The following is a 25,881-nucleotide window of genomic DNA, read 5'->3' on the forward strand; positions in this document are numbered from 1 at the left end:
ATGACTGGTATCCTAAATAAAGAATTTGAGTGTGTAATTTGCAGATAAGCTGAAATTGCGGTAAGATGTATTTTAATGGATGAAAAAGCTAGCTTTGACTTTTGCAAATGTAGTAAGTAGCTTACAATGTCTTTAGCAGATGCGTGTAATGGTTGGATTTGATTATTGTGGCAATAATAAACAAATCTCTTCCACTTATTTGCATGTCAGGAGCCAAATTGCTAGATTCAGCGATGCTGGATTTGGGTGTCTGATCTGTTGTTTGTGTTGAGTCAACAGATCTGGTTTGTTTGGTAGTTTGACATGAGGCACCACTGAGAGATCTAATAGTGTTGTGTACCAAGGTTGTCTTGCCCAAGTTGGTGCTATTAGTATGAGTTTGAGTTTGTTTTGACTCAATTTGTTTACTAGATATGGAAGGAGTGGGAGAGGGGGAAAAGCGTAAGCAAATATCCCTGACCAACTCATCCATAACGCATTGCCCCGAGACTGATCTTTTGGGTATCTGGATGCAAAGTTTTGGCATTTTGCGTTTTCTTTTGTTGCAAATAGGTCTATTTGTGGTGTTCCCCATCTCTGGAAGTAAGAGTTTAGTATTTCGGGGTGAATCTCCCATTCGTGGATCTGTTGGTGATCCCGAGAAAGATTGTCTGCTAACTGATTCTGAATCCCTGGAATAAACTGTGCTATTAGGCGAATGTGGTTGTGAATCGCCCAATGCCATATTCTTTGTGCTAGGAGACATAACTGAGTTGAGTGTGTTCCTCCCTGTTTGTTCAGATAATACATCGTTGTCATGTTGTCTGTTTTGACAAGGATGTGTTTGTGGCTTATTATGGGTAGAAATGCTTTTAGCGCTAGAAATACTGCCAGTAGTTCTAAGTGATTTATGTGAAATTGTCTTTGCTGAGTGTCCCATTGTCCCTGGATGCTGTGTTGATTGAGATGAGCTCCCCACCCTATCATGGAGGCATCTGTAGTTATTACGTATTGAGGCACTGGGTCTTGGAAAGGCCGCCCTTGGTTTAAATTTATGCTGTTCCACCATAGAAGCGAGGTGTATGTTTGGCGGTCTATCAACACTAGATCTAGAAGTTGACCCTGTGCCTGTGACCATTGTGATGCTAGGCACTGTTGTAAGGGCCGCATGTACAATCTGGCGTTTGGGACAATGGCTATGCATGAGGACATCATGCCTAGTAGTTTCATTACCATCTTGACCTGTATTCTTTGATTTGGATACATGACCTGTATTACCTTGTGAAATGCTTGTACCCTTTGTGGACTTGGAGTGGCAACCCCTTTTGTTGTGTCGATTGTCGCCCCTAAGTACTGCTGTGTTTGGCACGGCTGAATGTGCGACTTTGTGTAGTTGAGTGAGAAACCTAGTTTGTGGAGGGTCTCGATAACGTACCTTGTGTGTTGTGAACACTGGTTTTGCGTGTTGGTTTTGATTAACCAATCGTCTAGGTACGGGAAGACGTGTATTTGCTGTCTTCTGATATGCGCCGCTACCACTGCCAGGCATTTTGTGAAAACTATTGCCGCATTTGTTATCCCAAATGACAATACTTTGAATTGGTAATGGACCCCTTGGAATACAAACCTTAGGTACTTTCTGTGTGAAGGATGTATCGGTATATGGAAGTATGCATCCTTTAGGTCTGGTGTTGTCATGTAGTCTTGCTGTTTGATCAATGGGATTACGTCCTGCAACGTCACCATGTGAAAGTGATCTGATTTGATGTAGGTATTTAACGTTCTGAGATCTAATATAGGTCTTAGAGTTTTGTCCTTTTTGGGTATGAGAAAGTACAGAGAGTAAACTCCTGTTCCTTTCTGATGAATTGGTACTAATTCTATTGCTTGTTTTTGTAACAACGCTTGGACCTCTATTTGTAGAAGATCCATGTGTTGTTTTGACATATTGTGTGTCTTCGGTGGGACATTTGGTGGGAAATTGAGAAATTCTATGCAATAACCATGCTGGATAATTGCTAAGACCCAAGTATCTGTTGTTATCTCCTCCCATTGTTTGTAGAACTTGGTTAGTCTCCCCCCCACAGGTGTTATATGTTGGGGATTTATGACGTGTAAGTCACTGCTTGCTTTGTGGTGTTTTGGGACTTTGGAATTTTCCTCTACTTTTTTGGAACTGTCCCCCTCTATATTGTCCCCGAAAACTTCCCCGCTGATATTGGCTTTGATAAGTGGGCCTTGTTTGTGAGGTTGTGGGTTCTGTGCTTTGTCCTCGAAACTGTGTCTTTCGAAATGTGCCTCTGCTCTGTGGGGAGTAGAGTGCGCCCATGGCTTTGGCCGTATCTGTGTCTTTTTTAAGCTTTTCGATGGCAGTGTCCACCTCCGGCCCAAACAACTGCTGTCCGTTAAATGGCATATTCAGCACGGCTTGTTGTATTTCCGGCTTGAATCCTGATGTACGCCGCCATGCATGTCTCCTTATTGTCACTGCTGTGTTTACAGTTCTAGCAGCTGTATCTGCTGCATCAATTGCTGACCGTATCTGATTGTTTGAGATACTCTGTCCTTCTTCCACTACTTGCTGTGCTCTCTTTTGGAACTCCTTGGGCAAATGTTCTATAAAGTGTTGCATTTCGTCCCAATGAGCTCTATCGTATCTGGCCAACAAAGCCTGTGAGTTTGCAATACGCCACTGGTTTGCTGCCTGTGCCGCCACTCTTTTTCCTGCCGCGTCAAATTTACGACTCTCTTTATCTAGAGGTGGTGCATCTCCTGAAGTGTGTGAGTTCGCCCTCTTGTGAGCTGCCCCTACTACTACTGAGTCCGGTGTTAATTGTTGTGTGATGTACACGGGGTCAGTTGGTGGCGGTTTATATTTTTTCTCCACTCTTGGAGTAATGGCCCTTCCTTTTACAGGCTCCTCAAACACTTGTTTGGAGTGCTTTAACATTCCAGGTAGCATGGGGAGACTCTGGTACTGGCTGTGTGTGGACGACAGTGTATTGAATAGAAAGTCGTCTTCAATTGGCTCTGAATGTAGGCTGACATTATGAAACGCCGCTGCCCTAGACACCACCTGCGCGTAAGCTGTACTATCCTCTGGTGGTGACGGTCTAGCTGGATAACAGTCAGGACTATTATCTGGCACTGGCGCATCATAAAGATCCCACGCGTCTGGATCGTCCTGACTCATTCCCTGTATGAGTCGTGGATTGGCTTTCGGTGATGGTTGCGGAGAGCATTGTGGGGACGGTGGCGGGCTTACTTGTTTAGCCACCTTTGCCTGTGGCTGCTTGTCTTTCTCCTGGAAGGCAAGTTTGCGTTTCATTCTAATAGGAGGGAGAGTGCTGATCTTCCCCGTTTCTTTTTGGATGTGGAGCCTTCTTTGGGTGTAGTCTGGCTCCATTGTCTCTAGTTCCTGTCCAAATCTGTGTGTTTTCATTTGTGAGGACAGTCCTTGTTCCTCTGTGTAGGAACTTGATTTTGGTTCCGAGGCCGGATGTTTCGGTATCGAAACCTTTTCGGCTGCTCTTTTCGGTTCCGACGAAACCTTTTTTATTTTCGGCGTCGTGGTCTCTCGGTGCCGACTTATTTCGGTTCCGCTGTCTCTGTGCCGAACTTGCTCGGAGCCGCTGTCTTGGGCCCGAGATTGCTGAGTGGCGGTATCTCGACCGGAGTCGGATGACTTCGACACCAGCGTGCCCTTTTTTGGTGCCGATGGTCGGTCACCTATTTTTCGGGTTAAGCCATGGCCTGTTGGCGGTGGCGTCCCCTGGGCTTTCGTGAGTTTTATGTTTCGACGTCTTACTCACGGTTTTCAGCATTTCTTCTGGATCGAGCTCGTCCGAGTCCGACTCCTGGATGGAGAAATTTCTTCTTCCTCCTCGAAACGCCCTTGTCCTGTCGGCGCCGACGCCATCTGCAGTCTTCTCGCTCTTCGGTCCCTTAATGTCTTTCTGGACCGAAACGCTCGATAGGCTTCACAAGTATCTTCCTTGTGCTCTGGAGACAAACACAAGTTACAGACCAGATGCTGATCTGTATACGGATACTTGTTATGACATTTTGGGCAGAAGCGGAATGGGGTCCGTTCCATCAGCGTGAAGAGACACGTGGCCGGGCCGACCAGGCCCAGACGGGGGAATCGGAACAACCCCAAAGGGCCACCGGAGCTCTTCAAAAATCGGTGTTGATCTGTTATAACTAACCCGATACCGAACGCAAACAATACCGACGATTTTTCAGAGATTCTAACTAACTTTCCGACCCGAAACACGGAGCGAAAAGGAACACGTCCGAACCCGATGGCGGAAAAAAAACAATCTAAGATGGAGTCGACGGCCATGCGCAATGGAGCCGAAATGGGAGGAGTCCCTCGATCTCGTGACTCAAAAAGACTTCTTCGAAGAAAAACAACTCGTAACACTCCGAGCCCAACACTAGATGGCGGGATGTGCACAGCATGTGTATCAGCAGCTACACATGCCATCGAACATGAATATATATATATATATATATATATATATATATATATATATATATATATATATATATAGACACACACATCAGGGGTCTTCAAACTGGAGGACGTGATCCTTGGGGGGCGGGGGGTCTCTCAGGCTCAGGAGGCCAAAAGGAGGATTATGAAGATAACAGTGCTCTGTTTTAAGGAGAAAATTGTTTATTGCTGTTTTAAAACGGTAACAGAACTTAACTGCAATGTTTAAATAAGTATAAAATATTTTTTCCCCCACTTCGGGGGGCCACATCATTAAAACGTTTGAAAACCTTTGCTATAGATAGTTATCGAATCAATATGCCCCTGAGAAAATTACACCCATCGTTCCAGGAGTCAATACGCACTAGACTAAAGCAGAGACATTAAAGTGGGGATTCCACTCTTTGGTGAGAAATCTTTTATTTGTGCCATGAGTTATTAATGTGAATTACTGATACTAAGGGCTACTAAGTGCTAATGGGTGTCACCTTTCTTGTTAGGGATAAAATATATTATTGCTCGCTTCTTTCCACAGTAGGGACATTTGTTGCTAAGAGGCCACAGAAACCAGTGGACCAATGCTTTGGTGTTACAAGTAAGATGATAAGAGTTACATAAACCACATATTAATGACAAAAAGTTTGTACTTCAACTAGGATATTTGAACAACCAGACTTTCAAGTGACGAGTCAGAGGGGAAAAAAGTGGGGGGCACACGGAACAGGCCAGTGGCTGTTTACGAACTGTTGGGAAAGACAATGGTTTCTCTCATGCAGCCATGAGAGGATCTAGAAGAGCCTTGTTCAATGGAAGCAAGGACTCCATCACTGCCAGGAGGGGTTGCAAGATGTTTGTCAAAATGTTAGATTCCACCTCCAAAGATGGCCTTGTCAATTCTGAGGATTTAACTGTGTTCCGTACCATATTCCTAAATTAGAAAACTTCCTCTGAAGGAAGGACACAAGGTTGAAGGATGTAACCCCTTTGTAAATCCCGATAAAGTCCAGCACAAATATTACAAATGGGAAGGAGGTTAGTAACCTCCAAGTCATCATCTGGTATTCTGAGGATGTCAGAGAAATAAATCTCCTCCATGTCGTCAAATCTTGAACTCAAGGATGGTCCTCTACCCAGTGAACATCATTAAAGGTTGCCTTAACATTTTCCAACATTAACAATTTCAATAGCTTCATAGTACTCTGCCCTGTTAGCAACGTCAATCTCTGTGCCAAGGGAAGCTTCGTCCGAATGGGGGTAGCACCTTGGCAAGCCGCAGACTTTTCTGGTGCTGGATCCCACGGATAAGTGGATTCGGGAGGAATCAAGTTAGGAACAGCCAGAGGCACCAATCCCGCAGAAATTACTCCCCTTTAGGGGGTGGTCAGAAGTTGCAGGAGCCATCCTAAACAGAACAAGTACTGCAAGACAGAAGCCTCCTTCTGCATGGGTTCCTCAGATAGACCTAAAAATTCTAGTCTTAAACTTGTCAGAACCATGATCTCCTTTGACAGGGACGAGTTTGGCGTCAGTTAACGGAGCTTGACTCCAAACAGTATCTGAAGCAGGAATGTTTCCTCAAGAAAAAAAGAGGGTTTCACCTTCCAATGATGTTTTGTTTTTTTGTAGGTATATCCCTTGGGAAATCGTTCCCCTACAAGTGAACTTACTTGTGGGTCAAAGAAAACGCTTAGGCATCTCCTGCTGGCCTGAGTCAGAAACAAGTTGGATGGAGGCAAAACAATCGCAGGCCACAGTGTCATGTTTCGAACTGAGACACATTATTCAGAGTTGTCATGCGGATCATCGTCTTGCAGCATCTGTGAAAAGATCTGAAACCTGCAGCTGTAGAGACATCTGATCTAGTCACTGGTGACAATTACAACTACAACTGCTGAATGGCATTGGTGTAACATTGGAAAACTGCTCAAGACCTATGTCAACGTGGTGCAGAAAAAAAAGTACCACAGAAGTGTGTTGTTGGCACCTACTATACCCAGGTGGCATCATGTCTAGGGGCAGAAGTGCAGCCAAAGGAGCATCACACCATTCCGAAGCATTAGAGAGCCATTGCTGGGGGTAGTAATTAATAAGGTGAGGAATCGGCAGAGATATGTAAGCAACTTAAGCATAATTTCGCAAAATGTACATATTTCACAGAAAACAACTTTATGCAATATCCCTGGTACCAAGCAGTGCATATATATATATGTGTATGTATGTATCCAAATTTGTGATAAGTCCACATTATTTAAAGGACACATAAATTAATGTGAATCTACAGGAAAACTGGTCCTCAGATCTTTTGTCAGGAGATCCAATTCTTCACTATGGGTAACCAGTAATTTTCCATACTGCTCTAATACCTAGGACATGTCATAGTTTAACTGATACCACATATGGTAAGTAAAACCCTTATATACAGGAGACCTGTGTATCCCAACACTGGATCCTTTAATCTAATCACTTTCTAAAATGTAAGCCTGTGGCCCATTCCTCAGTGCTCCCAGAAACAGACCCTCTTCCCCCAACTAAGTCACTACTGTGTCCTTTCTGTAACAGAATGCTGCATGCCCTCCCTCTAGAGAAGCCACTTGTCTTCCTCTGCAAATGCCACTACATACCCTTCATCTATTTGACAATGGATGCCAGCATTCCTCACCACCCCTTCCTCATAAATGCTTGGGCAGGTAGTTCTAAGCTGTTCAATGCCTGAAGACAATCTGTCTGTCTGTGGTTTGTGCACCGCAAATAGTAACACATGAAATACCTTTCTTTAAAAAAGTTTGATCTTTCACTATCCGTTCAACTCCCTTTTTTAAAGATATTAACCTTGGCCAGCCTCTCCCTATATACAAGATGTTTCACCTGAATTGGTTAACCTATTTACACAGCCTTTCCCATACATCACCGCTTACTGCATCACCCTTCTCTTACACCCTTAGTTTTATAGACACTATCCTTTCTCTTAATCATCACCCTAAAAAAAGACCCTGTCCATCACTGCCATTCTTTCATTCACCAACTTCATTCCATGTTCCATTGCTCCCTAAAGTTTTTCTGCATCATTGCTTCGGGTTGCCTCCTCCCTTCGATTTACTTGGACGTGCTTCACTATTCCCAAATCCCTTTGCTTAAAGCCATCATTCTTTTCTTCCATCAATAAATCTGGAGTTATCACCAGTTACTCTTTGCATCCATCTACTTCCTGATAAACAGCACCTTCCCTCCTTCTTTAGAGAAGTCACTCATAATAAAATTCCTTCCCCAGCACTCCCATTCTTAGCGGATTCAGTTTCCTGGAGACACCAGGCAGCGCCCAATTTGTTGAAGCAACAGAGAATCTAGTCCAAACTCTTTCTTGTACATAACAGCCTAGTACTAAGCTTCTTGAAGAGCTGAAGAAGTCAGAGTACAGAGCCTTGCTTCTTGTTTTGTCCAATTAACTCTTGTAAGGTGTGACAGCAGTTCAGTAAAAGCCTTGATCCTGGCTCACTGTGCTACATCTACAACCAACTACCTTGCTATAAGAACCCTACGTCATTCTTGTAATGGACAGCATCCTTCACCTACAAAGACGGTGCAATGCTCCCTGTATTTTAAAGTTCTGCATTCCTTGGCTCTATGAGCAAAGACTAAGGAGTAAATTCAGCCCTTCTGTATATTCCTCTGCATGAATCCTCCGTTTTCCACATGATCCACAAAGTCATTTTGAAAAGGCTGCAATGGTAGTAGAGGCTTGTCCACACCTTCCACTGACTCAAAAGGCTCCCCTCAGGGTTATAAAATCAAATTTGTCAAGAAAGAAATAAGAACCATAGCTTATCTGAAAGACTTTCAGGAAAGATGAGACAGACTACCGCCACATGCAAAGTACAATAAAAACCTTAAGTATGGTGAAGAAGGTATAAGAAAAAGTAAATGATGGAAAATTTAGCTATGACCCTCCTCTAGAGGATTACATCCTTCACCTAAAACCAAACTTTCAGAAGCCTTACTCTTTCCCTTCCAATTGACAATTACTCATAAAGGGTGTCCTTAACCTCTACTCCATACTGTTAATATGTCATTGTCTCCGCTCATTTTAGTATTCATGCAGGTAAAGCTTCTCCACAGATACTACCCATTCCTTTGGTCCTTTCCTTTATACGATGCAACTCTGCCCTCACTTCCCCATCTCACTCCCTCTTCAGACATCATCCTTATCACCCATCCCTAGAAGCGCCATTTTTCACTTCCTGGCAACTCTATATATGTTGTTGTTTACAACCTACCATTTGTCTCCACCCCTCCCCTAGGTATGCCACCATCTGCGGTCATACTCACAGTGTGTGCTGACTCTTTAACCGATTTTTTGGGCGTCCGACAGGATTGGCATATCTTTTTCTTATCTGAGCTGCTTTCTTATGTAGCAGTTTCCTTCCCTTTTTTTGAGGTCGACATACTTGACATATCCACATTCCTAAAAGAAACAAAAAGCAGTGATTAATTCAAAGAGTAAAGTAGTAAATGTCTCGCCCTGCCTCCCACAAACTTACATTACTCTTTCAGATAATTGCATAACCTACTACTTACAGCCTGATCCCTGCAATTCTATCAACAATTTACAAAGACATTTTCAACCATAAAAAAATACATATGAAGGCTCTTACCTTTCGGCATCCGGGTGAGGGGAGGGTGACAGCACTCCATGTGGAAGCCTCGATCACACGAATCACAAAACAGCATGTTATCCTGAAAAATACAAAATACATGAGTAAGAGAGGGGAAACATTCATGGGAACCTAAACATAACTAACGGATGTAAAATTTCTCTGTGTATCTGAACTTTACCATCTTTTTATTCAAGTATTACAATTCAACATAAAAATGAACTGTAGATGAGGATGTCTCTGAACATTTTGCCCATTTATTTTTTAAAAGAGAAACATAAATGAGAATCATAAAGTAAGTAATCGCACAGCTTATCACAGACAGTACTCTGCCTTTTAGCGCTCTAGAATGACCTGGGTTTCCCAAAGCTCACAGCTTCTGAGCAGCAGTTCATTTTATAGTCCAGACTAAAGATATTTACTTCAGGTTAATTTCTGCATTCCTCTTTGATCTCCTCATTTTCCAGAGAAGTGAGGTTGTTGTTCATGAATTCAGATAAAATTCCCATGATAGACAATCAGGTGTACAAGTAAGTCTTTTTTTATTCTCCATCATGAGATGTTCATTGTTATATTAACAAATGTATAAACAAAAGTATAACCGCACAGCAAATTACAATCTTACAAGCATGAAACATTATAGGGCAGTGACGAAAGGGAAACCCAGGCATACTTGCCCTTTTTTGTTTTAAAATAAACAAAGCACACTCATTTCAGGCCCCTTCAGGGACTATTCCAGAGTCTAAGCAGAAATATCTTTCAAATGTATATTGAAGTATGTTACTTGTCAGGCATCTGCCTTGCAAATCCCTGCAGTAGGTATGTTTTTTGAGATTGTTGAAGCTGCTTGTCTTCACGTATAAATGAACTTATAAAGCTTCTGTTAACGTTTATTTGGTTTCTAATAAAAGAGTAGCATAAGAGAAAGAAACCATTGGTCAGCAGGCTATTCGGAGTTCGCTATCTTAGAACAGATTAGACAACAGTTAAACAGTGAATTTACAGACTGTAGTATTGTACATCACAAGGTGTGAACTATCCTGTTAACTAGTAAAGGGTTCGAAACATAGCAACTTGTTTTTCTTCAAAGCCTTTGTTTCGGAATAGAGCACACATGGAATGACTCGTGATCAGCTCATGATCAGCTACCTGAAGCCCAAATGCAACAGTACACAGACTCAACGTCTGTTTCTATATTATCAGAAAACAGCTTTCTAAGCAAATGTGTAAAAACATTAGTAAAACACAGACTGTCACTAGTCCTTTTCCATCAATGCAGAAGTTGTAACTGGATGCATGGTAATCTACAATACTACAAGCTGCAAACCAAATGTTAGAGCATGTGCAGCATGTGTTGCAAATCACATGCTACACAGAGGCTATATAAAGCAGTACCCTCCATCTCCAAGGTTGTTGGTGACAAAGTACCAGTATTATTAGTGATAGTAGTAAATAATGCTTTGAATATAGTTGGACCCATGTGTATTTCATTCCTGGCATGGAATCCAAGAATGCAGTATTTTGTGATACGTACTAAGGGAAGGTTTCCTAGATCAGCCATACTGGCTCCCATGATGCATGTTGAATGGGATGGAGACCTTTTACTTAAATGCACTGTATTGCAGTCACAAAACGCTTACTATCCCTGATTGTATGTTGAAACATTTTGCAGACAGGAAGCATGTACTTGGTGGAGCCCAGAGTTGGTTTGTTGTGTTAGCTTTAAGTGTTGTAGTTATCTCTATATTATTCAACATCATAAACTAGTTAGGTGCAAGCAATGTTTAGCCGAGATGAAAGTTATTTGTTAACTGTTGTTATTGATGCACTTTCTTTAGGTACACATTAATTTGTGTCTCGAATTAAAAGGAATGGAGGGCTTCCTTTATTGTTCAATTTTTTAGTCACCCCAGTACAGTGTGTTATTGGTTGGCAGTAGTGTTCTTAGAGACCACCGTTTTGACTCTTGCCTCCACAGGCTCTGACAGTCAGTCTGATGGGAAGTGCTAAGTAGTATTCAGTTTGGAAGGTCAAGTGGTATAGGGCAGAACAAGTCATGGAATAATACAGATACTGTTAGTAGAGGCATGAAAGAAGCCTAATATGGATGTTATGCACACTTTGGCAATGACTCACTGGGTTATCATGCCAAGGAGTACAAGTACAAGATTGTGGTAATAATGGTTTTGGCGGATACTTTATCTCTGTCACATTCATCACATGTAGAACAAACACAATGCGTCAGGCTGGATAAAGAAATCTTCAAAGCAATGAGGCTGCTGGTAGAAGGTGCCAGAAGTGACGTCAGGCAACGCCACTGTGGCCATAAAGCGCCTACCTCAGAGCATCAAAATCAGTTTCCTTCTGTTTGTTTTTCCAAGTCTTCTAGACGAGAAGGCAGATTGACATCAATTAAGTATTGCAGTATCAGAATAATGCAAGATGGGACCTTATTAACTTTCCATACAAAACATCCATCAAAGAGGGAGGCAGGCAGGCAGGTCGGTGAGAAATCTGCAGGTAGCTAGAGTATCCATTGGAAAGATCGTTACCACAGTTTAGTAACATTTTCTTGTAATGGATACTTCTACCTGCAGATTCCTCGTCTGTAGAATAGATTTCACAACCATGCCCAGGAGGAGGGTTGATCGATGATTAGGCAAGGAAATCCTGCAAGACGGATCTGGCAAAGTGCCCATCTCTCCACATACAGGCAATAATGGTTAGCAAAGGTATGCAAGGGAGCCCACGTTGCTGCCTTGTAGATTTCTACAAACGGGGCATCTCGAGCAGGGGCAGAAGAGGTTGCCTTAGCCCTAGTGGAATGGGCTCAGATCCCCTTTTGACACTGCTCCTTGATTAAGGCGTAACAAGTCTTGATGCAGAGATCAAATCTTCTTCTATACCACCGCACCGCTTTTTGCACCACAGCAGCTGACAATGAGCTGGCCATCTGACCGGAACTCTTTGGTGCATCCAGATAGTAGTAAACCACCCACCTAGGATCCAACCAATGTAACCGTTCCTCCTCTTTCATGGCATGAGAAAGAGCGTAGAAAGGTGGAAGAGTAATAAATTTGGCAAAATGGAAAGGAGTGACCACTTTAGGGAAGAAAGCAACCCTGGTCCGCATCACCAACTTCTAAGGAAAGAGAGTACTGAAAGGAGTATAACACCTAAGTGCGTTCAACTCACTGGCTCTTCTAGAAGAAGGGTTAGCAACCAAAAACACAGTTTTGAGGATCAACATACGAAGGTTACAATTGGGAAGGGGCTCAAGCAAAGTCCCATTCAAGAAAAATAAAAACCGGAGGAATCACAAAGGGAGTGAGAAGAAAAGGATTGGTCAGGCCGCTTAAGAAAGAGGATGACAACAGGGGACTTAAGCAGGCATGGTTGATCCAGCAGAAGAAAGCAGACAAGGCTGCTACATAATTCTTTACAGTGCGCCCATGGCACATCCCCTTTGAGCAAAGGAAAGGGCTAATTGCAGCACTTGACAGTTTGGCCTGCAAGGGATCCATACCAATGTCTGCACCCATTGCAACAAAGATGCTCCATCTGCTGGAATAAGCCGACTTATCGGAGGGGTATCGCGCAGACAAAATGACGTCTACTATATCCAGTGGCAGCTGAAAAGAGCTCAGTTGTCCCCAGACAATCTCCAAGCATGGAGGAGGAAGTCTCAGTGATTGGAATGCAGAACCCATCCCCCCCACCTGCAAGAAAAGGTCCAACCTGAGTGGAAGGCGAAACTGTGGACACAGGGAGAAGTGCAGAAGGTCCGCATACCACACCCTTCTCAGCCAATCTGAAGCAATGAGAATGATTTGGCAAATCTTCCTGCGAACCCGATGAATCAAGGAAATGGGGGAAACGTGTAATGCAGCTGAAAGTAGATTCTGACAGATACTAGATGGCGCTGAACTGCTGGCACTGAGCATTTTCTGAGAAGGCAAACAAGTCCACCGGAGGATTGCCCCATTGGGCAAAGATGCCCAGGGCTACCTCCATTAGAAAACACCACGTGTTTTCTGTGTGATAACCCCATCTTAGGCTGTCGGCTCTGAAAGTCAGAGACCCTGCTAGGTGATTGGCAATATACCCAACACTTTCAGGCAAAAGAGGTGAGACCCTAATCCCCCTTGCTTGCTCACGTAACATATTGCAGTTGTTTTGTCTTTCAAGATCTGGACATACTGCCCCACAATGAAGGGGAAGAAGGCCTTGAGCGTCAGTCAAATCACCTGCAGTTCCAGCAGGTTGATGTGAAGCACCTGCTCTTCTGGAGACCAGAGGCCGCTGATCTCCAGGTGAGCTTCCCACCCTCCAAATGAACTCCCCACCCTAGGGTGGAGGCATCGATCACTACACTAGTTACGACTAGAGGGAGGTGAAGGCCGTCCCATGAGTCCGGTTTGAATCGTTCCTCCACCAAGCCACTTCCACCGCAGTGCTGGAACACATTACAATGGTGACCGAACGCGTCTCTCCCGGACCGCAAATATTGCCCGTGTAGGCACCACTACAGGGCCATCATGTGCCAACGTGCCTGTGTGTGTGTAACAAGGAGAATGCAAAAAGCCATCAGACCTAGGAATGACGGGACACTCATGACTGTGACTCTCATGCCTTGATGGAATGATGGAACCATCTCCAAAATGTCCTTTATTCTCTGAGATGGAGGGAAGGCGCGGGTAAAGAGTGGTGCTAGTACTGGTGGATCCTATGGACTGGCATCCTTGGGAGAGCAACAGTTGAGATTTGGGCTTGTTGGTTGAAAAGCAGAGGTTGAACAGCAGACGTGCAATCACCTGCAGATGGCGCGCCACCATGTACAGCGTCCTGGCTTTGATGAGCTAGTAGCCCAGGTATGAAATTGGGGATTCCCGAAGGTCTGAGATGGGCTCCAACCACTGCAATTACCTTTGGGAAACACTTGAGGTGCCAATGTCAAACTAAAAGACAGACAGGCAAATTGGTGATGTACAGAAGCCATCACAAACTACAAGTACTTTCGATGAAATCACAATAGAAGGTTGTGGAAGTACGCATCCTCCAGATAGAGGAACACCATCTAGTCTCCAAGCTTCAACGCTAGTAGAACTTGAGTGACGGCTAGCATCTTAAACTTTTCCTTTTTGAGGAAGAATTTTAGGCTCCTGAGATTTAGAATTGGCAGCAGATCGATGTCCTTCCTGGGTATCGGCAAGTAAAGGCATAACAACCTGGACCCTTTTTTAATCTCTGACACTAACTCCACACTCCTTTGAGGGAGAGAGCTGCCACCTCCTGCTGTAGAATGGCCAAATGGTCAGGAGGTGGAGGTGGAGGGTAAGGAAGAAGGGGACGGGCGGAAAATAAAGGAAGGGAAGGGTGCAGCCCTTATCTACAAATTGAAGGACCCACTATTCCAAAGTAAAGGCCTTCCAGACCAAAAGAAAGCAGGACGCCCTCTCTCCCACAGGCTCTGTGAGGGCCTGGGGAAGCACTGTAGGAATGCTTTTCTTGGGGTATGTGTGAGAAAGAAGGGGAGGAGGATTGCAAGGTGCCTGCACTGCCTTTAATTTTACCAGTCTGTCTGGAAAAGAGGATTCTTCTGGTGCTGGAGTGACGGTGTGTACTGGTGGGACCGAAAAGGGCAGTCTCACCCGCAGCTGTGAAAGCAGCAAAAGGACTGAAGTCCTTGTTCAGAGATGGAAGCTGAAGGCCCAGATTTGGCCTTGGCTTTACAGACCTTAAACTGCTCCAGTTCTTGTTACCTTGCGAGCAGGATCATCTTTGGCAGTTCTTTCAGGCAACATTAGGCTTTGGGTCCAGCCCAATAGCTGTCTAACAATCAAAGTCAACTTTACACAGTCCAAATTCACTTAAAGTTCTTAAGCAATGAGCTTGTCTTTCTTTTGAACTGCAATGTTTTTTTTTGCTTTGTGTCTTCAAAATGTGTATTACAATAGAATGTCTCTTTGAGTTGCTTGGCACTAAATGTCCAAAAATGAATGTGTGAAGTTCATGCTGAGAATAAATAAATAAAGAATATAGCTAATCACCCAAACTTGTACTCATCAGATCATGGTTTTTCTTCTTTTGTCTTCGAGGTTGTCGAAAGACATGATGGAGCGTGGGAAGACAGTCCAGTCTGTACTGACAAGGTCCAAAACTGAGGATGAACTGGAGTCTGGTTTCCCTGGATACTCACAGCAAAGAGCAGGAGCTCTTGTGCTCCTGAAGGAATAGGGACTGTTTTCAAGCAAGGTGCGTTCCACAGGGCGTGGCCTTTATAGGGTTGGTTCCAAAATGGCTGCTTCCTGTGTGATTGGGATTCTTTCTTGTGTCTTTGGGCTTTTTTTTTTTTTTAATTGAGATTTTCATGACATAAAACAAGATACAAAGAATATGTCCTCAATCGCCTCATAGAAGAAAGCTGCACCGCAGTTGTGGTACAGTAGTTGCATTAATAGGACAGTCATTTCAGACCCAGGGCCACCCGGATGAATCCGCACCACCGTACCATGCATTAGGCCATGTCTGGTGTTGTCAGTAAGTAGTCTGTGATTAAGGTCCAAATGTCCTTAGGGTGAGCCAACACTGGCAGTTCCTCTGCCGATACATTTATTGCTCCTTGCAATAAATCATATCAAGTAGCCATTGTTTGGGCTAAGGTGCAGAGCATTTTCCTCAGTGCATGCCCACCCTCTATTTCGCTAGCAGTGCCACTGCCACACAATTTCCAAGTCGCTAGCTATAGTCATTTGACCAGGCCCAGCAAACATCTGGGGGCTGTAGTCCAGGGATTCCAGTGCGATATTCGACAGGGCCCACACCATTGGCATCCAATATTATTGAACTGGGGTGCACAGCCAGGCTAAGTGTATAAAGCCCACTTCTAGTGCTCCACATCGTATGCAGCGTGTATCCCCACGAAAACCAGATCTGAACAGCCTAACAGGAGTATAATACATTTGCTGTTAATATTTAAAATTGATAATTTACAGGTTTCAATCTGGCGGAAGCATCCTCGTCAGTGTGCAACATAATCTCCAGTCCTCCAAAGTCGGGGGCCTGTCAAGGGCTTTGTTCCATCTCTCTAGGGATGGGTTCTGGGCTGGCAGTCTATTCCCATGGGCATCAGTGTACATTCCTTTGACTAGGGCCACTGCGCATAGGGGTAGTGAGCTGAGTTTGGAGCACTCCAAGCACGGGGGATTCAGCTGGAAACCAGGGCTTTAGCTCCAGCATGGCAGCCCTGAGTCAATAGTGTATGAATGTCACCAGTGGTGTCTGCCACTGCGTGTGGGATAGATCCACTAAGCTAAGGAATTGCCCTTCTGGAGTATGTCACTTGACGTTTTCATTATTAAACAGAGCAAGCACACCGGCCTCATGAGTAACTGACAAGGCCAGGTCGAAATTTAGGGGGAGTGCTGGGGAAAAGAGAGGACATTTTTTGGCTTGCACTCCAAGCTTCCTCCAAGAGGTTTCTGCGCAATGGATAGTATTGATTTCTGTTCTAGTCACATCTGTGCCGCTATGTGGCAGGATAGCGCTGAGTGGAATGTGGAGTGCGTCGTCAGCCTCAACTACCAAGTGTGGTATGTATGCGTAAGGTTATACTCAGTAGTGTGTGAATTGCACCAGGGCGCACGGGCAATATACCAAATTACCCCTGCACATAGAGGAGTTTCATTATGTCCCAGCTTATCCTGGGCTGTTTACCTGCCCATTCCAGTGTTCTGTGCGAGCGAATGGTTTTGAAGAGGTGTTGTGGTAACACTAAGATGTTGGTGAACAGGTACAGAAATGTAGGGAGCATTATCATTTTAGTGATTTCAACTCTGTCCACTAGCGACAGTGGTAACCTGGACCATTTGGCCATCTGGTCCTCCAATTCGGACACCGCTTTTCCATAGTTTTGACAAATTACTAGGTCCTGGTCTATGTGGATTGAGATCCACACATATTTGACAGAAACCGTATTTCATTCCAGTGGGCATTCCAGTGGATGAGGGTGTATGGACAGGGTCAGGGGGAACACAACAGATTTTGCCCAGTTTATACTTAGACCAGAGTGCCGGTCGAATCTGATGTATTCTTGAAGGATTGGTGTTCAGTGCTGTGTAGAGTTGTGAGCATAGAGCACCATATCGTCTATGTATGGGGAGGTGCCAACCAGCCGCAATAGGAAACGCAATGCAGAGTCTGCATGTCTCGAAGCGCGCACAATATGGGTTCAAGAGCAAAGGTTAATAAAACTGAGGATGGGGCAGCCCTGCAGAGTACCCCTGGCTTTGGGCAATATCTCCAACGCATGTTCATTAATATGTACTCTGGCCACTGGGTCAGTGTATAACAGACAGACCCATCACAGAAAAACCTTGGGCATTCCCATGCGTCACAGGATTGTGAACATATACGTCCAACAGAATCGAAGGCTTTGGCTGTGTCTTATAGTAACGCCGCTGCCTCCATCATGAGGTTAACTTGGTGCAGTAGTGCAAGTTGTGTACACAAGTTGTGTGTGGTAGAGCGAGTTAGTATGAAACCTGATTGCTCCAGGAGAACCGGATTTGCCAACAATGGCTGCAGCCGAGTAGCCATGATTTTCACTAGCATTTTGGTGCCTGTATTAATTAGCGGCAGTGGGCAGTATGATTCACAGTGCTTGGGTTGCTTGTCTGGTTTTATCAATGTAATAACGAGAGCCTCGCAAAGAGCAGGGGGAGCACTTGATTAGCGTATGCTTCTGAGAATAGCATGTGGAGATGCGGTACCAGTAGGTTCGCAAATTCTTTATAAAATTCACCACTGAGGCTATCTTGGCCCAGTGCCTTGTTACCGGGGAGCATATCGTTGTATTGCATAGGGTGTTCTCTAATGTGAGCAAGAGTCTCGGGGTTGGGCGTAACTTCCCAGTCATGTTCCAACATGCGCAGGATGTTTTCTATTTTGTGCAGTTTGTCTGCAAAAGTCTCTCAAAACGGCAACGTGGGTAATTATGCAAAACCCTCTTAATGTGACTTTCAATACTTCCAAGAAAGTGTTTTGATCGAAGTGTTCTATAATGACTGATCCTAGGCAGACCTGGTACATCTGATCTAGCAGTGCTGTTGTGTTGAATTTCCATGTAAATTGTGTAGGAGTGTGTGTGGGTATTGACACTGTGAGCTTGACCAGTTTGTGATCAGACAGTGTTCTAGCTAAGTGCTGCATTTCTATTGCCCATCTGCTCACCTCATAAGTCGCCACCCAGTAATCTAGCCGGGACCCCGAGTTATGTACCGAGGAAGTAAAGATGCCCTCTCACCAGTCTGAGTTTCTCAGCTTCCAAAGGTCACTAGACCCTAGTCCTCAACATCTTCGCGCAGCACCCCGGCAGAGTGCCCATCATGCTATTCCACCGCCACAAACGATCTTGTATCAGGTCAAGATATGTGTTAAGGTCCCAGCCCCATAGGATGGCAGGTGGTTTCAAGGAATGTAGTTTATTCCAAAGCTACATGTATAACTCAGTATTAGGTAATATGTGTTCACCAGTGTTGCCAGAGTGCCATACAGGTTACCCTGCAATATGGCATATCTACCTTTATCGTTCATCTTAATGCAAGGTTCAGTGAAGGATATACCTCTTTTAATAAGTATTAATACCCCAGTCTAACTCTCATAAAGCGTGCACGCACAGCGTCTTCTGTGTGTTTTGTTAAATGCATTTCTTGGAGGTTTTTATGTGGTGCCTGTCGAAATAGGTGAGCACATGGCATTTTTTTTTTTTTTTTACAGGGGTCTGTTAAGCCCCTGCACATTACAGATTAGGAGGAATATACATCCCACCGGTTGGGTTAGATCGTAGTAGCATAGTATGCAGGTATAGCAGTCTGTACAAGATGTCAAGTAACATGTGGCATAGTGGTAGGGAGCAGTAGTGCATCTTTGGCAATACCAACAAAAAACAGTAGCCCTGCCATCATCCCAATCATGCCAAAGACACAATCTGAAAATAAAAAATATGAACTGTAAACAAAAGAAGCCAATTACCAGCATGCGCTGGTGTAACATATTGAAAGGTCCTACAGGGTGTACACATGCAGGAGAGCCAGAGTCCCAGTAACTGTACCGAACCGACATACAGGGGTGGCAGAGAAACTCATTAGTGTCTAGCCAGTTGAGGTTTATCAGGGGTAGAGTTTTTAGTCATTCAATAAGAAGGCAGAGTACGGGGCCCTTAGCTAGGGGCCAAGCCGGCCACAGGTGAATCAGGGAGTGCAGCAAAGTGGTTTATCAGGTCAATAAAGAGGAATGTTTACCTGTTCTCACTGTCACTTATTCCACCTGGGTCTGTTGGCTGCTTAGTCGAATACTTGCTTTGATGCTCCCACCTATGACTCATTGCATTTTGTATGAATGAAACCACAGCCAGGGAGTGTCAACAGTGCTCATGCCCCTGGTTACTCAGGTGCTCTCATTGTCTGGCTCAGCGTCTTGTTGTTCTTGATGTCCCGTGGATAGTTTTTTAATGAATTCCATCACTTCTTTTGGTGTCATGGAGATTTCTGTGGTCCCATGATGGTTGATATGAAGGCGGTCGGGGTAAAGCATCATGTACAGTATCTCCGCCTTCTGTAGCCTCTTCTTACTAGGTAAGAATTCTTTACAGGCCGCTTTTACTGTTGCTGTGAAATCCGGGAAGAATGCCACACAATTACCTTGGTAATTAATTTCTTTCTTGAACCGGAGCACAGTATCTCGATCACAGTAATTTAGTAGCTTAGCTATAACTGGCTGCAGGGGGCACCTTGGGGTGATCTCGCCGCAAGAGACCTGTGCGCCCCATCCACCACCATCAAATGCAATAGATTGTTGGGGCCAAATATGTCTGTAACCATGGTTTCCACATATATATCCATTTTGCCCATGTTTCTGGATTCCGATATCCCTGTGACACGCAGATTATTACGGCAAGAGCATAACTCCAAGTCTTCATTTTTGGCCTGCATGACTACTAGTACTTTCTCTATGTTTAGGTATTTTGTGTTCATCCATTGTATATCGTCTTCCCCTGTGGAGCTGCACTGCTCCGCTACCATCATCTGCACTGTTTGCTTGTCCAGTTTAGTGGCCAAGTGGTCCATGCGAAGGTTTAGGTTGTCAATCTTACCATCTATTGACTGCAAACTCTGCTGCACTGCGATTAATGTGTTCTCAAGGGCTGTGGTGCCCTGGATTGTCGCATCCATTTCTTGTTACGTGGTCACTGTTTTACAGGGTCCTGGTGGCTCTTTTCAGTTTAAATTTGAGTGTCACTTGATTCTTATCTGTTTTCCCCATTGGAGACGGTAGGGACTGCACAGCAATGTCAGGAGGGCTCCCCAGCGTTTGTCATCTTGTGTTTTCCTGGATTAAGCGGGGCTGTTGCACTGATAGTTATAGGTTGCTTAGCACACTCCTTGCCCACCTTAATATGTAGTTCTACAACAGTATATCTACTCAGGTGTCATTTAGGTGGCTCCTGCCTGTACATCATTCATGTCAGAGTCCACACACGTGAGACAGCTAAGGCAGTGCTATCATCAGTGATGGTGGCTGCTTCTGTGTGCATTTTCAAAGGTTTCTAAGCCCACCAGCTATGCACAAACAGTGTCAAAGTCAGTAATATAGGACCACAGTGGCTGCTGTCAGCTTTGTGACTAAAGGATGGACACTGTTCCCACTAGGCGCCTGTATGCAGGGGTTGTGTACCGTGCCTACATGCAGTGGTACAAAGCGTTATCTTCAGGCTGCCGGATCATGTGTTCTTACGGTATCTTTCCCCACTGCCAATTATGTCCAGGGATGTTTAAACTGTTCCTATTTAGCTCATGGGTTCCATCATGCCAGGCAGAGCATTGCCTCTAAGAAGGTGATCACAGGCACATGGAGCTTTACATGTGCCCCTCCCCCTCCTTTCGCAGATCCAGTCTGCGCCTCAGCTTCATGCCACTGTCAGCCACCTGAGCTCCACCCCTTGCGTCATCCAGGAGCTGTGAGCTGCACTTAACGCTCAGAGGCTCAAGGTGGTCCGCTGGTCGCCAGCCGGTGTCGTTGCACAGCACTGCAGTTTTCACTCCTCAGCTGCCTCTCTCCCGACAGCTATTTGCCAATGCACACTCTCATTTTGAAATGAACAGCGTGTGTCACTTAATTGTGCAAATATGTTGAGTCTGTTATGTGGGTAGTCATGGGTGCGCTGCGCATTGCACTCGGCCTCACTTCGCTCGGCCTACCGATTTGCCCTGCTGCTCCATCGCTGCTGGTCGCACAGGCCACAAACGTCACATATTACCAGCCCACAATAGCGTCAAAGGATCTTCCGATGTCTGCCTCTTTAGTGCCATCTCTCGTGGGGTCACTGTTGAAGCACGGGCAGGCACAGCTGCTGTTCATGCATCCGCCATCTTGTCTTGCCAGCCGCACATGCGGCGTTGCCCCCGTGTGTTGAACTGAGTCTGCCTCCGTTCTGTACAGTCTAACTGCATGGTCTGCTGCACTTAAACGCTCTCCACTTATTCTGGGCTCCCTTTTCTGTCAGGACGGGAGCCAGATAGCAGGATAGTTGATGGACAGAAACCCTCAGCTGGCGGAGCAGTACTAAAGTGTGGCCATCTTGCATGGGTTCTCTAGCACCGTCCCCCCACCTTTCTTTATGTGGAGCACAAAGCACGCCTTTTATAACAGATGTAGGACGTGAAGTACTCTTCTCTAACAGACACAGTGCACCAAACGTCTACACCGCATCTATACTTTTTGGTTGAACATAGTGTTCTTTTTCATGCTGTTTCTGCAGGCCTGTTTCACTCTTATAGTCCAATCTGTGGGAACGTGATGAGGTTTAGCGTTGTGCACAGAAACTATTGTGGACATTATGACAGTCCTGTGGAAGACAGGAAGCAATGAGGAGACTTACCTCTGGAACGCTGCTTCTCCTTCTTACTGGGCTGAAAATGAAGTGTGGAAAAGGTGCTAGGAATACTTCAGTGTCAGTGTTTGTCCTTGTCCCTCACAGTCTCTACAGGGTTTAAAGCCAGACTCACTGGGAGGAGACATGGCACTGCTTTTTAAACTAAATTTGGTGAGTAAAATTAATCTGAGAGTGAAGCTCCAGATCCGCATCAAAGGCATGGGAAAAAAGGAACCAACATCGCTGCTTTGGGGAAGGCATTTTCTGGTTTTGGTAGCATCGTATGACATCACTTCCGGCACTGACTGAGTCCAGTACCATCTACTGTCAACCTTGTTGCTTTCAGGTTTTCAGGATCCAGTTTGCCACCTGGGGAATTGTTCTACAGGTGAAGAATAGGCAGGTAGAAGTATGCATCAGAAGACCTTTTTATTTGTTTTTGCTAATTTTTACATACTTGTATCCCTCAGATTATGTGAGCCTTGAAAGTTGTCATAATTTCACTAACGGTACTCAGATCTCCATGGATGTATAGGATAGACGCAAATCTTTATCCTTCTTTACAGAAGTAAACTGCTATTCCATTTTTAATGGTAGTGTGTTAGAGGTGTTGGGACTCATTTTTAGGTCATGATCAGGCATGTGTTATTCTTCAAGTTTCTCAATATTACACTAAATGACTATTTTACTTTTAACATGGAGAGCCTTACTCTCTTTTATACTTTAAAGTTCAAATATGGAATACCCATATTTTGAGCATCACTCTAGGTGAATTATGGTATCCTGTATCTTTGTTGTGAGTCAATTACATAGGGGGTCATTCTGACTTTGGCGGGCGGCGGAGGCCACCCGCCAAAGTACCGCCGTCAGAATACCGCTGCGCGGTCAAAAGACCGCCGCAGTAATACTGAGTTTCCCGCTGGGCGGGCGGGCGACAGCCAGAAGGCCGCCCGCCCGCCCAGCGGGAAACCCCCTTCCACGAGGATGCCAGCTCCGAATGGAGCCGGCGGAGTGGAAAGGGTGCGACGGGTGCAGTTGCACCCGTCGCGATTTTCAGTGTCTGCTATGCAGACACTGAAAATCTTGGTGGGGCCCTGTTAGGGGGCCCCTGCAGTGCCCATGCCATTGGCATGGGCACTGCAGGGGCCCCCAGGGGCCCCACGACACCCGTTACCGCCAACCAGGTTCTGGCGGTCAAACCCGCCAGAACCAGGCTGGCGGTAAGGGGATCGGAATCCCCAAGCGCCGCCATGGAGGATTCCTCAGGCCAGGGGAAAACCAGCGGGAAACCGCCGGTTTCCCTTTTCTGACCGCGGCTTTACCGCCGCGGTCAGAATTGGCCTGGATGCACCGTCAGCCTGTTGGCGGTGCATCCGCGGTCCCCGGCCCTGGCGGTCCATGACCGCCAGGGTCGGAATGACCCCCATAGTTTGCATGTTTGGATACAGAAGTATGCACTACAGACAACTTTCTTTTTTTATATGTCAGAACCATTAGTTGTGTAGCCTATCTAGAGCATAGAGACTTTGAGAGTATTTCCTGAATTTAGTCTGCAAAAAAAATGGCCCTTTGTGATAATGCCTCATGCGTTATGCAGAACAGTTTCAATGTAAATCTTCTCGCAACATGCATCCAGTGTGGGCCCTTCAGGCCTGGAGAAAAGTGGTTCCAATCTTTAGGTGTAGAAGCTGTCTTGACACTGCTTTTGAAATCTTTCAAATTCCCTCATAGTAGATATTGATACTCCATGGTATAGTCCATTGGTATAGCAGAGGCATGATAAGATTAGTGAGGTTGGCTAGACCTTTTTCGGGAATCTGAGGGAAGATGTGACAGAGTGGTTTGGAATGAGGATTTGGTCCACTGAATAAGTTATGGGATCATGGAGAAGGCTGGAGAAGGCTGATTATATGATACATTTTAGGTTATTATGTACCTCAAAGGAGTTTTCTGGTGGAGTTCCTCCTATTTATTTTGGCCACTTTTTCAGTGGGTTTTAGTTATTTAATTCCCTGTATTATGGGATTTCTGTTTTTGAGGAATTGATTTTGAGGAGACTATCGCCCAGTGGTCGTGGCTTTTAGGCAGTCATCTAATTTTGAGAGCATAAGTTAATTTGGTTTAATCAGTTTTAGGGTTATCTAGATATTATCAGCGTAGGTGCAACAAATGATACTGAGAAAAATTGATGAGTTCAAGGAGTGGTATGATGTAGACATGGAACAAAAGTGATCTTTTTGGAACGCTTCTTCTCTTGATGCTGCATAGTTTGGATGGGAATGTAGGGATACAGGTGAAGCTTGCCCTCTCCTTATGGTAGCAGTCAATCCATTTGAGGATATTTCTTTTTCAGTAACATTTAGTGATGTACAGAGTAGAATGCTTTTGACAGGACTAAAAGAATAAGTGATACTACTCCCTCTACATCTACTATAGTTTTCATGTTGGAGATCAGGGCTGATGCAGGGCCTATGCCTGGTCAGAGTTCTGTTTGGTGGTCAGACAAAAATTAGATTTTCAGAGATCTGGAAGATTACCACCCCTTATATTGGTCTTCCAAGTAATGGTGCGCTGGAAATGGGTCTGTAGTTTTTCAGATCTATTCGGTGCAAACTATGCTTCTTTTGTTGTGGTAGTATGTAAGTTATATTGGGTTCTGAGGGCAATATGCCTATTGTTTAGAACTGGTTAATGATCTTCATTGTTGTGATCACTACCAAGGGTATTAGGTTTTTAAATACCATTCAGGGGCAAGGGTGTGAGGGTGTGCCAGGTGCACCATTCGATCTAAATCAATCATGGAATTCCGTGACAGTTCTTCATATTTTCTTCAGTGAGCTCTTTGTGGTCTTGTTGAAACAGCATGTTTTTTCCTATTATTTAAAATGGTATTTGGCCTTAGAGATTAGTCGGCCATTCAGATGAAAATGCTTTGAGACTGACGAGTTGAAGTTGTTGTGCAATCTGGACTGTGAAATTCAGATAGAATCCTGCGTGGTTCCTTTGAAATTTGGTAATTATTCTATTTAAGTAGTAGGCCTTCTATGCTTTTTGATGTATGATTTGCACATCTTATTGTGTCTTTCAAGGCAAGTATTGCCCTGTGAGCTGTTGGATTTGTACCATCATCGCTGAAGGGTACAATTTGTTTACCTTTCTTATATCATTCATCAATGTCTTTGTTCTGTTTTTTTTTTTTTCTCCTCTTGACGGCCCTGGCAACCTTGGTTGAAAGAAGTGTTTATCCAGTCAAAGATTTTCTATCAAGTTTATGGAGCTAGGGCTGTGCGTATGTTCTGATATTCTTTAAAGAAACTAAAGATTAAGTCCATATACTCCTTGCACCTTCCTGTTGGCTAAAATGTTAATGTCAGCCTAAGCCTATGCCTCAATTACTGTGTCCATTTGCCTGTGTGTGTCACCTACCCACACTGTTAAAATCTCATCTAAATAACTGAATGAGTTAGTGGCCATCCCATCACCTCAGACTGGATGGATGGCAAGTTGACCACTACACGGCTAGAACACACCTTTCCAGGTTAAAACCCTCAACTGATGTTCAGGCAGTGCCAATTTAACATGTTTAGGTAGTGCATGTACTGGTGTGTCTCGATGTGCAGGATACACTTCTTCACCATACAAGACATTCCCACCCATTTCATTAATAATAATGGCACACAGAGCCAAACTAATAACATCACTAGCTCACACTGCATTTTTATCCTAACACTGACACTTAACTAATCAATCTGATCTAAATTGCTGCTGTCAAAGATAATATACATACGCAACTGCAAGAATGAGACTCGCACGAACCACCCAAA

General features: G+C 44.6%; 1 protein-coding gene across 1 annotated transcript in view; it reads right to left on the reverse strand.

Annotated features, from left to right (window-relative positions):
* The window catches only part of KAT6A (lysine acetyltransferase 6A), a 1,196,154-nt gene that overhangs the window by 927,158 nt on the left and 243,115 nt on the right, over window positions 1-25,881 (reverse strand). Inside the window, exons 5-6 of the mRNA XM_069214088.1 lie at window positions 9,127-9,208; window positions 8,801-8,936 (exon numbers count right to left, since the gene is read on the reverse strand). Of these exons, the coding sequence (XP_069070189.1) occupies window positions 8,801-8,936; window positions 9,127-9,208 (218 nt within the window). The remainder of the gene's footprint in view (window positions 1-8,800; window positions 8,937-9,126; window positions 9,209-25,881) is intronic.

Source organism: Pleurodeles waltl, chromosome 11, assembly GCF_031143425.1.
Source record: "Pleurodeles waltl isolate 20211129_DDA chromosome 11, aPleWal1.hap1.20221129, whole genome shotgun sequence".
NCBI lineage: Eukaryota > Metazoa > Chordata > Amphibia > Caudata > Salamandridae > Pleurodeles > Pleurodeles waltl.